Raw genomic sequence first — 15,855 nt, forward strand, 5'->3', positions numbered from 1 at the left:
CTAGTAAAGAAAAATGCTAAGAATTCTAAATAAAATAAACTGAATTCCTTAACATTTAATTTTGGAGGGCAGGGGGTAGGATGGAGAAGTGATTGTAAGTCTGTTAAAGGTAGTGTAAATACTAAAGAAGGCTACCTTCCAAAATAAATCTTTGGTTATGTTCATTTGCTATAAAGATTTAAATACAAAGAATAACAAGGCACATAAGGGTATTGTCTTCTAAATTAGAAAATTAGCTTAAGATTGTGTCACCTGAATATTTTTCTGAATTGTTCACAATTAGAGTTAGCAAATTTAGTAACTAAAAACAGGCCAATTTTTATTCTACTGCATAGGTATGAAGACAGAATATGGTCTAACAGCAGTGCTAAAAAATAGTGCAGCAAGAGTCATGAGAAGTTTAGAGAACAAGAGCAAGGTAACTAGATTGCAGCTGTGTAAATTTCTAAGTTGGGGTGGGGAAAAATCTGACCTATGGGCCGAATCCGTTTGGCCCATAATACACATCCCGCTACCCTGGGTGCGCAGTGGGGTTGGGGCGGCTCCTTCCGGTTGCCGCCACCAGCCCCAGCCCTGGGGAGACTGGCAGGAACCTGTGTGCACGGCCCTAGCCCTGACCCTGGCCCATCCTGCCCCCACTCCAGACTGGCTCGCCCATGCTGATCAGCAACAGTGGCAGCACCTAGGTAGAATCTGTGCTGGGCATAAGGGAAAAAGTAGCTGCCTCCCCCTCACTGCTGCTGGGCCCTTCTTGCTGTGGCTGCCTGGATCCCATGTCCAGGCTGCCCTGAAGTTCTAACCCCTGTTACCAGCACCACCTCTGGGCTGCCCAGCATGGCAGTGGTCTCAGTAGAGGAGCCACAGGGCATCTGGGTGTGGGCTCTGGGCAGCTGCAAAAAGAAGGGCCTGGCAGCAGTGAGGGGGTTGCTGTTTTTCCTCTGTGCCCAGCAGCAGCTTCTGCCTGGCTGCCGCTTCTCATTGTGGATGGGCTGGTCCAAGGCAGGCATGGGGTGGGCCAGGGTTGGGGCTGTGCACACAGGACCCTACCGGTCTCCATGGGGCCGGAGCTGGCGGCAGCAACCAGGAGCTGCCCCAGCCCTGCTGGTCTGGAGCTGGTTTGCTCTGGCCAGGGCAGGTCTGAAGCAGGTACAGGGTGGGCCAGAAACGGCTGTGCACTTGGGTCCTGGCTGGTCTGGAGCTGGCTTGATTCAGCTGGGGCAAGTCTGGAGCAGGTGTGCGGCGGGCTTGGACAAGAGCTGTGTGCTCAGCTGCTACTGGGCAATAGTGGCAGTGGTAATGGCAGGGAGGGGCTGCAGGGCCCGCAGGCTCTGGGTTTGGTGAGTTGTTATGTGGGACGGGGGGAGGGTGCAGACGGGCTCACAACAGCTCCCCAAAACTACTCATGTGGTCCGCAGGCCCAAATAATTGCCCACTCCTGTTCTAAATGTTCACAGTCCTCAGATATAAGAAACCCCACAAGTCAAGATTTGTGGGTCTGTTATAAAATCCTACTGTTGCTGTTGTATAGCTCCAGATTTTAGTAGTCTGAAATCCATGTAACCATATTTCTTTTGTATAAAATGGTGGTCTGTTGTATTAATGTTCAAGTAGTTTTAATCATACCTGTGAAAATAAAATTGAAGATGCTCAGGTGCTATATATGTGTTAAAGTTATTTACATTTTCCTACCACATTTAGAGGGTTTAAACTTCTAAACACATCTCAGACTTTGGCAGTGATATTGTAGTGAAATGTACAAATAAGCAGAACTGGATTTTAAGTATTACTTGCCCTGTAATGCAGATCTTACAAAAGTGTTAGAAATGTGAGAGAGAACTGTAAGCAATGTTTTAACAATCCAGGTCAAATACAAAAGCTTGCAAGTATTCAGGACAAAGAAAGAAATAATCTGTGGGCTTCTTTGAGGTGGAAACTCTAAACTAAAGGAGAACTCTAAACAACTTGGCAATGAGATAACTATACTGCTAAAATAGTCCTCCATTGTTATCCTGGGTTATAGTATCATCCAGCTTCAGAAAAAGCTAAACAAGAGGCTAGGGGGATTAAAGGAGCTCTGTCATATAGTTTCAGGTCCAGATTGACCTTACTTTAAGATGTTATACGCAGGTAGAGACTGGAATTTAGCAAAGGTCATTTTAATGCTTCATTCTTTTACTGACGTATAATTTTTGCTGAAAACACACAATATATGCAATCTGTTAGTTTTCCCTATCACCTTTGAAGAATTTAAATACTTTTCCCAAAATTAAGTATATTTTGGCTGTCACGAAATATCATGGCTTATATATAAACCAGGTAAGAATAAAGGATCATATGATAGCTTTAACAGACTTGGGTGAAACATCCAAACACTTTTAACATCTCAAAAACTCACACTTCCATGTTTTTAAAAAAGGTACTGCAAACAGCTCAGGAAAAGGCTACAAGTCAAGGGTTCTTGATACATATCTATACTGGTTGAGAGTACTTTTTAAAAAAGGCAGGTTTTAATGCTCAATATTTGATTGATGGACTTAAAAATGGACATAAAACCTCCCCCTGCAGACTATAATCTTTCCAGACTATTTACAAAGTCTCCAGAGTGCGTGAGCTGCTCTTTATAAAGATGTTTGTCCTCTGGGATCCATTCAGAATTTAGATTCTTTATAATTGATAGAAATTTTGCCAGCAGTTCCCAAAAAGTAGAACCTTGTATGTTGTTGCACTTACTTCTTTTTAGATGACGGTAACTTCCCTAGGTTTTCGTTTCATACTCTCCAGTCGTGTTAGAGGTCGAAAGTTTGTGGATTTCTTGTTTCCCTCAGTAGTGTTCAGTCGGCAGTCTTTCTGCAGGCTTTTTAGCAACTCCATTAATTCACGCTTTTCAAGCTCTGCCTGCTCCAGCTCTTGACGATGCTGTCTCTCTGCTGCCAGGAGGGAGCGCACGTCAGACATCATTCGTGACATCTGACTCTGAAAGCAGACATAAAACAGACTGATCCAAAAACTCAAACTAATCCAGTTCCGATGATGGTTGGAGTTGACATGGTTTCTGCATCTCTAGGAGGACAGACAGTGAACAGCTAAAGTATTCTTAACTCCAACTTTCAGTGACACAACAAATTTCATCCTAGGGAGAATGCAGCACAGCTCCTTCCTGCCCTCTCGCACTCATCTCAAATAGGACCATCTCTCAGATTCTAGATTTACCAGCAGATTTCAATGTTGCTTCTTATGATTTGTATCTCAAAATCCTAAAGAAGTTTGTGATTTATTTTTTAGTCACTTCCAGTATTTTAATTCATTAAGAACCTTAAATTAGAGATTTAAATTGCTCCAGGCTTTGAGGATTGTGTTTTTTTTTTTTAGGGGTTTTTTTGTTTGTTTTGGGTGACCGGATAAAAAAAACTGGATGAATGGTTTTACAACACGTCATCTCACTTGCTATTTAACTGACCTTATCTATAATGGGGTTTGGAAGTGTGTTTGAATACAGCTCCAACAATTATGCAAGTCAGCAACATAGCACTACAGCCCATGTTTCTTTTCAGGATAAGATACTTAAAGTGCAAGCACAGGAACTGAATTACTCTGACATGCCTTGTGCCTTAATAGTTTAGCTGGAAACAGATGCAGCAATCTTTTGAAAATCATATTTTAGATGACTAAAATATAAGATGATTTTTTTCACTTATAAGAAAGAAATGCAGCTTCCCTTACTGGGAAGAGCAGCAAGCCTTGACTTCTGGGAGAAGAAAAGCACTAGAAAATGGTTCTGGTGCCCACTTACCTTCAGCTCCTCAATTTCATTTTGCAGCATGCTCTCCTTTTGCACCATGTGTCTTCTCTGGGAATCCAACCTAGATTCCATCTCATGCTTTGCTTCTTCCACTCTGCAGATCATTTCTGACCTAAAATGGTCCAGGTTTTCATTTTTAACCAAGGAAGTACACCTGTATTTTTTTTTCCAAGAGTCAGAACAACCTTCTACAGCCAAATAGTCACTTCACTTTTGAATTAAAGGGGTTCAGGATTAGAGGCAAGAAGAGCCTTTCAGTATATTTTGCCAACCAACAGTATTCTTGCTTGGTGTGTAACATTCAAGGGTTTCAATCTTCCTTTGATGGAACACTCAAATCCTACTACTGGTATCAGGAGAAGAGAGACCCAAGGGTCTCATTCCTGTGGTGATGGGCAGCAGTATGCAAGACATTGCGGGAATAATTACAGAATCTAAACTCTTTTTAGCCTTAGTTAATTTAATGTTTTTTAGTAAAAAACATATGATTAACTTTGCTAATAGGTACCTGGTATCTTGTGCAGAGTATGGCATCTACAGAAACTGGTGTGCTTACCTCAGGCTGGCCTGAGGGACTGTTTGGCTTAACAGACCTTTGGATGGTTATTTGTATGTTAGTTTAGGAGTAATGTACTCTGTCAAAATAAAAAGGCATGAATATGTCGGTGTTTGTCATTCCTTTTGATCCAAGGAGGCTAGGCCACCATAGAAATCTGTAATCTTTTGCTCTTGTCAATTTCTGCTGGGCACTCAAAGGCAATAATTGTGAGAAAACTATTTTAATTTAGTTATTAAACAGTCGCAGCCAAAGTCCTAATGTTAACAGGTTAACCCTTTGAATTGTATGCACGTTAGCATCCCGATTGCCGTGGTATGAGGAGAGGTCGCTGGTTCTCATTGCACTTGGGTCACCGGCCAAGTGCAAGGGAGCAGGGACCACCACTGACCAATGGAGAAAGAGAGAAGGGGGCAAGGAACAAAATTGGTGGAAGATTATGGAAAGGTTAAACTGGAGGAAGAACAGAGAAAAGAGGAGAAACAGGCAAGAAGTGCAAACATTTGCGCTGGCTGGTATTAATTAGTCTTTTGTGATTTATTTTAGGTGAAAGCTAGAACCAGCCTCTCATTGCTGATTTAGAGCTACTGAACACAATTAGAGACTTTCAAACTATTGACTCTAACTACATATACATGCCTAAAGCCAAATTATTCATATTAAGCTAAAAAATAAACGTGTTCAACAGTCTCAGTCTAATTCTTAGGGAGTATTTCACTAGTTCAAGTACTCATTTATTTTGAATAATTCTAAACTCTGTGTATGAAAAAAATAGACCAATCAAAATAATTTAGGCTAAAAAAAGTAGTAAGAGCTTAAAGTGTGTGTGTATTAAGAACAATGAATATCAATTGACAGTAATCATAATTAAGAGCTAGTACTTGAAACTATCTATTATATGCAATAATTTTAGGTCCACAATAATATAAACACCCCAGAAACAGAGAAAGAACCATACCGAAGCAATTCCAGTTCTGTTCTTAGCTCTGCGACGCAGTTATGCTGTGTGTCTTCTGTACTGAGGACTGTGTAACCACAACCATTGGGACACTCACGGCTCCGGTATTCACACAGTGCCAAATGGCCATCTAAGTTACGTCGTTCGACCTGAACTGGACAACCTAACAGGAAGCAATAAACTAAAAATTAAGCCAGTTAAAATTCAAAGAAGCACCCCAAAACTTAGCAAAAACCATCCTAATGGGCATGGAAGCCACAAAGCACAGAACTGACCACGTTCAAGTCTGTCAAAACAAACAACAAAGCAATTCCCTTAAAGCGTAGAGAGAGACCCATGATAACACAAATAATAAAAAAGGCCCTAAAATATTGTCTTGATTAAGCTTGTAGCTACTTTCCTACTGTTGGTCAGGCACTGAGGCAACTTCACTCATGGCAACGCTAATATGGCCCAGGGATACTAGCAGTTGCTCTAAATTAACATTTCCACCACAGAAAGGAATCATTGGAGACCAAGAAAAATGCCAGTGTTGACAGCTTGGGGAATTGAGACACTAAAAATAAAGTACTCTAAAGATAATTTCAAATTTCCAAAAAAACCTCTGGGCTGGCCAAGACTGTCAAAGCCTGAGGTAAGAGTTGTGGTGCACATTTTTAGTCTCTTATAATATGAGAATTGTGGGAAAAAAAAGTTTCACTGCATAAGGTTTGCTGGTCTGAAAAGGCTGAGAAATGCTGCTCTTGACTACTGTCTTACTTATCTGGTCTATTCTTTACAAGGACAGACAGAACAGAAAGGCCATGGAATAATGCTACAGCGAAACACTCTGGCTACTACTCATGAAAATGGAAAATGTCAGTTGTCCAGTGGAGGTTTCTAGTAATAAGATAGTGGAGTTGCATAAAATAGGCTTTAATGTGGCCTCTTAAAACACAAGTTTGTCGCATGCGACAAAACCCTTTGCATAGAATTCTTAAATGTGTTTTTTATGAAAAATGTATACTGTCAAAAATGGAGCTTTTTACTGAAATATTGGTCAGGGAAGATTTTTTTTTAAGGTCCCAGGTGGAATTCCTATTTAAAATTAGAGAAGGAAACCTTCTGCAGGACAGCCACAAGGCAACAGGCAATTCCAGGGGTAAATTATGACACACAAGCTTCGTAGTCCTTTAACAGCTATTGCACTCTATGACTTTTCTGTAATAGGAGCTGAGATCAAATCCTTGGAATAGGTTGAAGATTATGAGATACTCCATCCTATTTGTGCATGCTATGACTTAAAAATGCATAAGGTTTGAGAGAGATTTTGTTCATTAAATAGTTCTATTCGTTTAACAATATTTCATTTGAAAAGCTTAAAGTATACATGCAGTGAAACTGAAGTACCAGTGAAAACGAACTTATTGGAGGAGGCCCATGTACTAGCATAAACAACACAGGGCCTAACACTTTGGAGCACATGCTTTATTTCATACACACTGATAAAATCTAATAACTATATTATTGTTTTTCACTGTACCTTCTATTGAAAAAACTTTTAACAAATCTGGAAACTCCTAAGAGAGAGCTATGCTGTAATTCTAACTAAAAATCACTAAGATTGTCAGAAAGCCGAGGCCATAGACAGGTGTTTATTCCTGGTAGCAAGTAAGGGTCTCTCTGAAATTCTTTCTGCTAGAAAAATCCCCTGGGAGCTGGAGTGTACATGCATTCCAGCCCCCTGGCCGGAGGGCTGCTCCCTGGGCTACCTCCACCCTTAGAGGAGCCCATCAATTGACAGCCTGCCCTCTTCCCTGCTTTGGAAGGGGGATGGCTCTCAAACTGGTGCTTGGCAACTGCTGAAAAGCTCTGGGAAAAACCCCTCTCCCCTATCTTCTCAGGTTCCATCATGGCAAAATAGCTCCCACACCATGCACTCCTCTGGGCCAACCCCTGGGCTGACCTGCAGCAGTCCAGGAGGAGGTGGGGGCATTCTCCTATGGTGGAAACCCATTCAGGAGGGTTCTCCGAAAAGGAGAATGTCCCCTCACCAATCAGTTGATTGGTGGCAGGGGCAAGGGAATTTTTCAAACCAGGGTCCCCACAGGGCTTCCTGACAACTCACCCCCGGGTGGGCTATCAGCTAGTTCTCTTCCACAAGAAATCTCATGAATGGCTGTGCACTCTCTTTCTGTACCAGGAGAAATACGTTTCTCTAAGTACAAATGTAATGCCTGTTCACAGCTGATCCAAACATCACATGTATAATTGACGTGGCTTAAGAAAATTGTAAATTGGCAGAAAGTGAAAACTATGCTTCATAGTATAATTGAAAAAAAAAATTGGTACGTAGCCCAATATTCTAATTAATTCTTACTAGTTTGCAGATGAGAAGAAACAACTGTGGACAATAAATCAGGAATAAACCTTGTTTAGAAGACTGTTGTAGTGACCTGGGTGTGCTAACTTATTTTCTTTGAGTTTTGTTTTGGCTCTTGGTTTGGTTTTGTTTGTTGAAAAGATTGTGCCTGAACAGGAATGTGCAAGCTGAAGTGCCTGTTTGCTCACATTTCTAAAGAAAGGTTCTTTCTTTTTGGTCTACAATTAAGAACTCAAATGAATGTCCATTGCTGCTATTCTACTGTCATGAAGTTTGACAAGCACCAGTTTTTTTCTGTATAGAGAGGGCTCAGCTTCTTTTACTCACCAGCATTTGAGCAAGATATCTGGCCGTGTTCACATTCTCTCTCATGTCTGTCTATAGATTCTAGAGAACAGACCATGTCACAGCCATGTTCTCTGTTTTTGCAGTGAAGCTGAAGTCGATTTAGGTCATTTTTCATATATCTACATACAGAAAAAGTTATTTTTAACTGCTGAAAACCATAAAAATAGTTGATATTTGCCACATTTCAGGGATTCTCACTCCTACAAGGAAAAAGGGCCAGTGCTCTGTTCTGTATTTTTAGCATTCAAGTTATCACACTTTATTAGACAAGGCCAAAAGTTGGGGAAACCTATGGTAATGGAACATTTTGGTGCAAAATTAAATGTACAAATGAAGTAATGTTACCAGTAAGTCACCATTCAAAGTAACAGATGCTAATGCTAGCTAAGAGAGAGGCTATAGCAGGGGTGGGCAAAATCCAGTCTGAGAGCTGGATTTGGCCCGCCAAGAGATTTTATCCAGCCTGTGGTGGGTCCCTTAGTCCCGCCTGGTCCAGGTGTGGAGGACAGCCTAGGCCATGGTACGTGCAGCCATTTCTGCTGCCCCCAGATGCTGTGGGGCTGGGGAAGTACAGCAGCCAGACTCTACTTCCCAGCAGTTGTTTCCCAGTGGTGGCTCCTTTTGGCTGCCACAGTTGCTGTCACCACTAGATTTGGCACCCACTGCCTGGACACCCCAGCTTGTCTGCCCCGCACCCATCACTGGGTGGCACTGGATAGAGCAGGCAGGTGGGCTGGGACTCCAGAGAGTGGCTGGGACCCCCATGGGCAGGATGTGTACAGCTGGGTGCATGGGATAGGGCCACAGGTGGGTGGGGAGTGGCATCTGGGAGCAGGATAGGTGGAAGGGGTCAGGGCTGGGATCGCAGGGTGCTGACAGCACAGGGCCATGCAGGGAGTGGATTGCAGCTCTGCCCCATGCTGTCATCACCCTGAGATCCTGGCCCTGGCCCTGCCTGCTCATCCTGCTCCCAGATGCCGGTTCTTGCTTGCCTGCAGCCCTATCCCATACATCTGGCTGAGTTCGCCTTGCCTGCTGGTCCATGGGGACCCAGCCTGCTTACTCCGTCTGGCACCCCTGGACCACTTAGGGAGTTTTGGTGAGCTGCTGCAGGGGAGACAGCGGAGGCCATTGACCTGGCCTGCAACAACTTACCAAACCTCCCTAACAGGCCCTCCAACCCAAATAATTGCCCATCAGGGGCAATAGCTTGTATTATTTCAATTAGATGTTAAATAGATTTCATTCAGATCTGAGAAGAATTAGGGGCATTTGGAGCCATAACGTTTCAGGAAGGTCATGAAAACCATATTGATAAGCAAATACAAAATGAAGGTGCTGAGTTAAACAGAAGATCCTTGCTTTAGTATAAAATACAATAAACTTTGCTAAACTTCTGTAAAGCTTTTTTGGCAACACCTTCCAATTTATTTTATGTTTCCAAACTATAAGTGTTGTGTCAAATGTTGTGATCTTATGGCAAACTTCATTTTTAAGTGACTGTTTAAGCCTAGCTGCAAGATTATCAAAACCCCCCCACCCTTTTCCTTACTGGTGCTTACACCATTTCTGCCAGTGGCAGAACTACAGTGTTTGGAACATTTGGGAAAAAAATGTAGCAAAGGCAAAACCAAAATGTAATTGTAAGAACTTGATGTGGCAGGGCACTTTTGGGTGCCTGCCACTTTAAGACTGGGAGCAGGGAGCCCGCAGCTGTGGGCCAGCCCTGATGAGGCAGCCATTTTAGATCTATGCCCACAGGGAAGAGATAGCAGTCTGCTGCTAGCAGCTGAAAAAGCAACACCTGGTTGAGCTGCTGCTCAGAATATCCTTGGAGGTAAGGGCAGGAGCTACGGGGATGGTAGGAGGCTCCTGGTCCTAGGTATGACTGAAAACTGCACCCTGCTGGGGAAGGATGGCCTGGTGGGGCTACCCATGGTGGGGGAGCTCCCCAGAAGTGCCTGGCCAGTTGCCTCCCCACTGAAAGGCAGGGAGGGGCCCCCACATCCTGGTCACCCAGACTTAGGGACAGGCATGGGGGCCAGGTACATCTTCAGACACCTGAGCCCCACAGGGGTGTGAGACCCTGAAAGCCCTAGGGAGGGAGCAGTAGAGTGGTCCAGAGAGAGGGCAGGAGAGTGGCCCCAGAGCGGGGCAGTTACATATGGTAGGCCCGCACAGAGTAGGGGCCGTTGTTACGACCTGAAGGACTGTGCATAAGCAAGGTGTAGAGTAGGACTGAAGGCCGGTCTGAAGGGCTGCACCAGGGGGTGTGTTGAGTAGGGCTCAAGGATGGCTAAAAGGGCAGCACATGGGACAACCCCCACAAGTATATGAATATGGAAAGTTGCCTGGTGAGGGGCTACGGGCAGAGCCAGTTCAGTGTTAGGCACAAGGCTGATGCCATGTAGAGTAGGGGAACACAAGTGATCCGAAAGGCTGTGTGTGCAGTGCCAGCATGAGAGTAGTTAAACCTGGTAATCCAAGGGGGTCGCTCAAGGGAGCAGGGCAGGTTGTGAGAGGCACTGTATAAAAGGCCTGGTGAGAGAGAGTGGTGTGGAACAATCCCTAGGGAGAGAGGGGCGGTATGAATGAGGCAGTGTGTGAGAGGCCCAACTGTGGACCTAGCCTTGCCCAGCCTTAAACCAGAGCTGTAATAATAATCTGGATGCCATCTTCGAGGCATGAGACAAGATAGGGGGAGGTTGGAGTCGTGTAGAGCACCTCTTGGCATTGGGGTGTTAAAATGGGCAGCCTCCTGCATTTTATACCAGTTTGATAAAGAGCATGTTGTGGCAGGTGAGACTGGGTAGACTGCCCCATACAGACAGGTGGGCGGGCCAATGCTGAGACTTGGCCCTGTCACACTTGGCATAATCCCTAATTTCTTTACTACACTTTGTCTGGCCTACCTGGAAAGGGCCAAACCATTATAGAATCAGGCAGAAAAAAGTACTTTACACATGGATTTAGGCTAAACCATGCTGAACTGGTGGATTAATTTAGTTATTGTAGTGTGGATCAGCAGAGTGAGAATTACCTGTAAACCACCTCTTGTCCTCCACGCTACACAGCCTTGTCACCCTTAATTCATATCCTATCAATCAGTGCTACATAATTGTTATTGTAGTATTTTATCTATCGTGCATGTAGAACTTTAACTTCATGATTAAAGTACCAAGATCTGATTCTTGGTGAGGATGGTAGAAAATGAAGAGGTGAAAAAAGTTAGTGGAAATGCAACGTGTTTTTATACTGAAAGAGGAGGCCCAAGGCATGCCTGAATAACTACTTTCTCTCTCAAGAGATATTTAATAAGCGTTGAGTTGTGTTCACATTTGTGACACTAATCATTACAAGTCAATCTACATAGGTGCAGAAGAATGCTAGCTTTGCACTGCCCGTGGGCTTCTAGCACAGTGTGAAGTCCTTTATCCTGCTGCTTCTTGCAAGTCAGTTAGCTTTGTTGTCAGTCCCTCAGGCAGTTCAGTTCCCACCAAACACGCTTCAGTCTCTAATAATACAAATAGAACAAACCAAAATCCTTCATCCTCTCCAGATATTAGAGCAGCCACATTCTAGTCTGGCTTTTCCCCAGCACAACCTGGCTTCTCCTTGCAAGCTGATCCTCCCAGCTTGCCCGCTTCTGCTCTCTTCCCTGAGTTTTAAGCTCCCAGTGGGACACTCCCTCGTAAGGGCGTTCAGCTGTGGGGCATTTTGCTAAACAGAGCTGGCTGCTCCATCAGAGAGCAGACCAACCTGTAACACTTGGTTTCTTTTGAAGAGTGTGGATTGGTATTTTTGTCTGAAGGCAATTTCTGAATAATATTCTAGGACTCCAGGTAAGACAAAAGTACAAATAGGTAATGAGATAAATGTACTGGTTTAAAAAAAAAAATCATACTATAGTGAAAGTAGTTAATACAGGGTCTTCATAAGTCCTTGTGCACTTTTAAACTATAATAACTAAGGTTGTAGGTATGATGGAAACAACCTGTAAACAGCATTTAAAAGCAAATTTATTAAAGTTGTAGGACAACTAGAGTACACAATGCTAGACTTCATAAGTAATAACGAATTCCTAAATGACAATTTCCCAGAGAAGTGGAAAGGCAGAAGTCCCCATAAAAAGAAGTCCAGTGGTGACAGGTCAGGTGAATGAGGTGGCCAAGCAATTGGTTCACTTGTTAAATGTGTAGTTTACTTGTCAAAACCACGTTCTTTGGAACTTGGGGCTAGGATCACCAATGCAATTAGTGCAGTAACTCAAGAGCAACTGGGAAACGTTTTCAAGAAGTTGTACTGAGCAATGTATCATGATGGATGGTGGTTATGCTGAAGTCTAGCATTGTGTACTTTGGTTGTCCTAAAATTTTAATAAATTTGCTTTTAAATGCCATTTACAGATTTGTTTCCATCATACCTAGAACCTAAGTTATTGAAATTTAAAAGTGCACAAGGACTTTATGAAGACCCTGTATATAAATCCGTACATATGTTTCTGTACGTATAATCGCAGTTTCTACCACATGCAAGTTATGCCACAGAAAACTGGAGGGGAAGTGGTCCAAATAATAGAAAATGGGCAGGACTCAGATCTGCAATGTAAGCTTTGGGAAGCCCATGGTTACAGGATTTCAGCAGTGCAAAGATTTAGGAAAAACTGTTCAGCATACTATCCAATATTTACATACCTGTAGAGAGGGTGTAGCACAGATGCATCAAGTGCCTGCCTGTCCTCGGGGCAGTTACTGTGATGAACAAGCCATCCATGTATACATGTAGTGCAGAAAGCATGTTCACAAGGAGCCTGCAAGGGATCTTCTAAAACATCCCGGCATATGGAGCACAGAAGTCCTTCATTAACATAGCCCACAAAACGCTCAATATCATACCCCATTCTTTTCCACCAAGTTTCAACCTATTATAGTATTAAAACATAAATTAGTGGCTCATAAATACTACTGCTTGACACAGATAGTATATTTGGTGCTGCCTAATACAAGGAAAGAAAGTTCCTGCTCCCAAATGTTCAGGGCTAATTTCCTTAGTGGATCTAAGTAATGTTTGAGGATCCCAATCAATCTCGGGAATAACATGGGTGCCAAGCATGATGAAAGCAGTTCTGGACATGTGTAGAAACAGAACTGTAGGCACCCTCAAAAGCTTACTGGCAGAAACATAGATGATTAAAGACTTTAGGCATCTCAGGGCTTAAATTAGGGTTTTCAAGATATCAGTGATGAACTTCAGTAACTAGTTCTGTCCAAGGACTGTTTTAGATGTGTAAGCATGCATGGATCTAGCCCCTCCAGTCCTGAAACCAGCCACATTAGTAAAAACAGAGTCAAGGTGCTCTCTTCCCCCAAATCCTATTATACAATGCAATCCTTTGTAGACATGGAACACTTTTCCCATTTGAAGTCTAAATTGTTAGAAATTACAAATAAAAAACAGACCTAGGAAGACTTACTGTTTTAGATGTAACTCACATAAATAGATTCGGCTTTAAACAAACACTTTGGAATTCTGGTTCTCTAGACAGCAGCACTTGATCACCTTATTCGGTTATCTCTTTATCACTGATGGTTTTTTATAGGGACACCAAAAAGAAGCAGGCTCAATTATTGTGTTTCCTGAGTTACAGATCCCTATGCCTAACCAACTAGCTACTGAATAGACTGCTGTTCTCATAGCCATTAAAACACATTTTCAGATGCATTTTACTGTGAAGGTTGTTTTACAGCACATTTAACACTTTGGCTTTCTCTCCAACAAGACCCTCCAGCACTGGGAGAATGAACTAAGAGGTATTAAAATAACAGATTTTCAAACAATATTTTGTATTGACAGCATTGTTACTTTAGGTACTATGAGGTATGTAAAATAGTGTTAGTTGTCAAAGCACATTAAGACATTTCAGTTATCTCCTACTTTCAGAGGCCCAGTTTAGACAATTAAATAGTTAATGCATTTACAAACAACCCAACATTTTTAAACAGTATTTTGCTTTTCCATGTAGCATAGAAACATCTTTAAGCATATTGGCACAAGCTAACAATATTAATTACCAATATTGCTGATCAGTGATCAACAGAATTTAAAAAGTTAATTAAATCATGTTAGCTAATAGAGGGCACGTTTACATGTGCATTAACATGCTTTAGTTAATGTGCATTAAATCTAGTACCTCCATTGTGAGGTACTAGGAAAATGTGCATTAACTAAAGGGCATGGGGCGCCTATACAATAGCAGTGAGGCTGCTCTGATGTGCTAATTCCAGCGTATTGGAGCAGACTAGATTAATCAAGTTTGCTGGAGCGTGGCAATTACTGTGCTCCAGCAGCCTCCCATGTCTCATTCGATGAGCTTTAAGAAAAAGTGCCCCTGCTACCATTTTGAAGCACAGGACACTGAATACATGTGATGCTACAGGTGCTTTAATTAGAGCAGCTCTCAGAGCCACTCTAATTAAAGCCACCCCTACCCCCCCCCGAGCATGTGTATAGATGCCCTCAGGTACCACCCTGCCAAGTAAGCTAATAGGTCTAGATTTTTTCTGGACATGACTCCAAGAAAGTGTGGCAGAGTGAGACAAATTCCATTTTAACACATTACTTTGTCAAAGTTGAACACCCCCCCACCCTTTTCCAATGCAGATATGCTCAGAGTGAAATGCAGATATTACAAATGAGAAATTGGCTTCAAGCAGTATTTTAGAGCAAATGTTTTGAAGAGAAGTGCTACAATTTCAGTACAGTTCCATGGTGTATTTTGAACAAAATCCATGCAGAAATATTCTGATAATAAGGCTGAGCCAGAAAATATAACAGATTAGTCTAATTTAGCTGTCTGTAATAGATGAAATGCAAGAATCAATTAAAAAGCACAAAAATAAAACATTTTGATGTGTAGTCATTTCAGGCTCTATACAAGTAAACAAAGAGATGAGAAGGAAAGCCAAGGCTGCAACTGAACTCCAGCTAGCTTTGAGCATCAAGGACAATAAAAAGTCCTTTTTCAGATATGTGGGGAGCCAGAATTAAATAGGTACTTCGCGCCAGGCTTCCATCAGCCCCATGGGACGCCCATGCCCGCTACAGGGCCAGGAAGTCCGGGTGAGGGTGATTCCCTGCCCTCCATTAATGCTGACTTTCTGAAGGAACATCTTGAGAAGCTGGATACCTTCAAGTCAGCCGGCCCTGACAATCTTCACCCCAGGGTACTCAAGGAGCTGGCGAGCATCATAGCCCAGCCTCTAGCACGGATCTTTGAAAACTCTTGGCGCTCTGGTGAAGTGCCCGAAGACTAGAAGAAGGCCAATGTGGTGCCTATCTTCAAGAAAGGGAGGAAAGTGGATCCAGCTAACTATAGGCCCATCAGCCGACTTATATCCCGGGGAAGATCTTAGAAAAGTTTATTAAAGAGGCCATCCTTAATGGACTGGCCAACGCCAACATCTTAAGGGATAGCCAGCATGGGTTTGTTGCGGGTAGGTCTTGCTTGACCAATCTCATTTCCTTCTACGACCAGGTGACCTATCACCTGGACAAGGGAGAAGAGATTGATGTCATATATCTTGACTTCAAAAAAGCCTTCGATCTGGTGTCCCATGATCGCCTCTTGGAGAAACTGGCCAATTGTCGCCTTGGGTCCTCCACGATCCACTGGCTGGAAAATTGGCTCCGGGGTCGGACCCAGAGGGTAGTAATCGATGGAAGTCACTCATCGTGGTGTCCTGTGACCAGTGGGGTCCCCCAAGGCTCTGTCCTTGGACCCATACTGTTCAACATCTTCATTAATGATGTGGACACTGGAGTCAGAAGCGATC

The 15,855-nt window shown here is 43.0% G+C and overlaps 1 protein-coding gene across 1 annotated transcript in view; it reads right to left on the reverse strand.

The window, feature by feature from the left end:
* Positions 1–1,596: 1,596 nt before the first annotated feature.
* Positions 1,597–15,855, reverse strand: part of LOC102369457 (RING finger protein 151-like) — a 21,711-nt gene continuing 7,452 nt past the window's right edge. Inside the window, exons 2-7 of the mRNA XM_006019988.3 lie at positions 12,718–12,944; positions 8,003–8,142; positions 5,314–5,476; positions 3,791–3,911; positions 2,731–2,973; positions 1,597–1,623 (exon numbers count right to left, since the gene is read on the reverse strand). Coding sequence (XP_006020050.1) covers positions 2,737–2,973; positions 3,791–3,911; positions 5,314–5,476; positions 8,003–8,142; positions 12,718–12,923 — 867 coding nt within the window. The 5' untranslated portion in view covers positions 12,924–12,944 and the 3' untranslated portion in view covers positions 1,597–1,623; positions 2,731–2,736. The remainder of the gene's footprint in view (positions 1,624–2,730; positions 2,974–3,790; positions 3,912–5,313; positions 5,477–8,002; positions 8,143–12,717; positions 12,945–15,855) is intronic.

Source organism: Alligator sinensis, unplaced genomic scaffold (assembly GCF_000455745.1).
Source record: "Alligator sinensis unplaced genomic scaffold, ASM45574v1 scaffold273_1, whole genome shotgun sequence".
NCBI classification, from domain to species: Eukaryota; Metazoa; Chordata; order Crocodylia; family Alligatoridae; genus Alligator; species Alligator sinensis.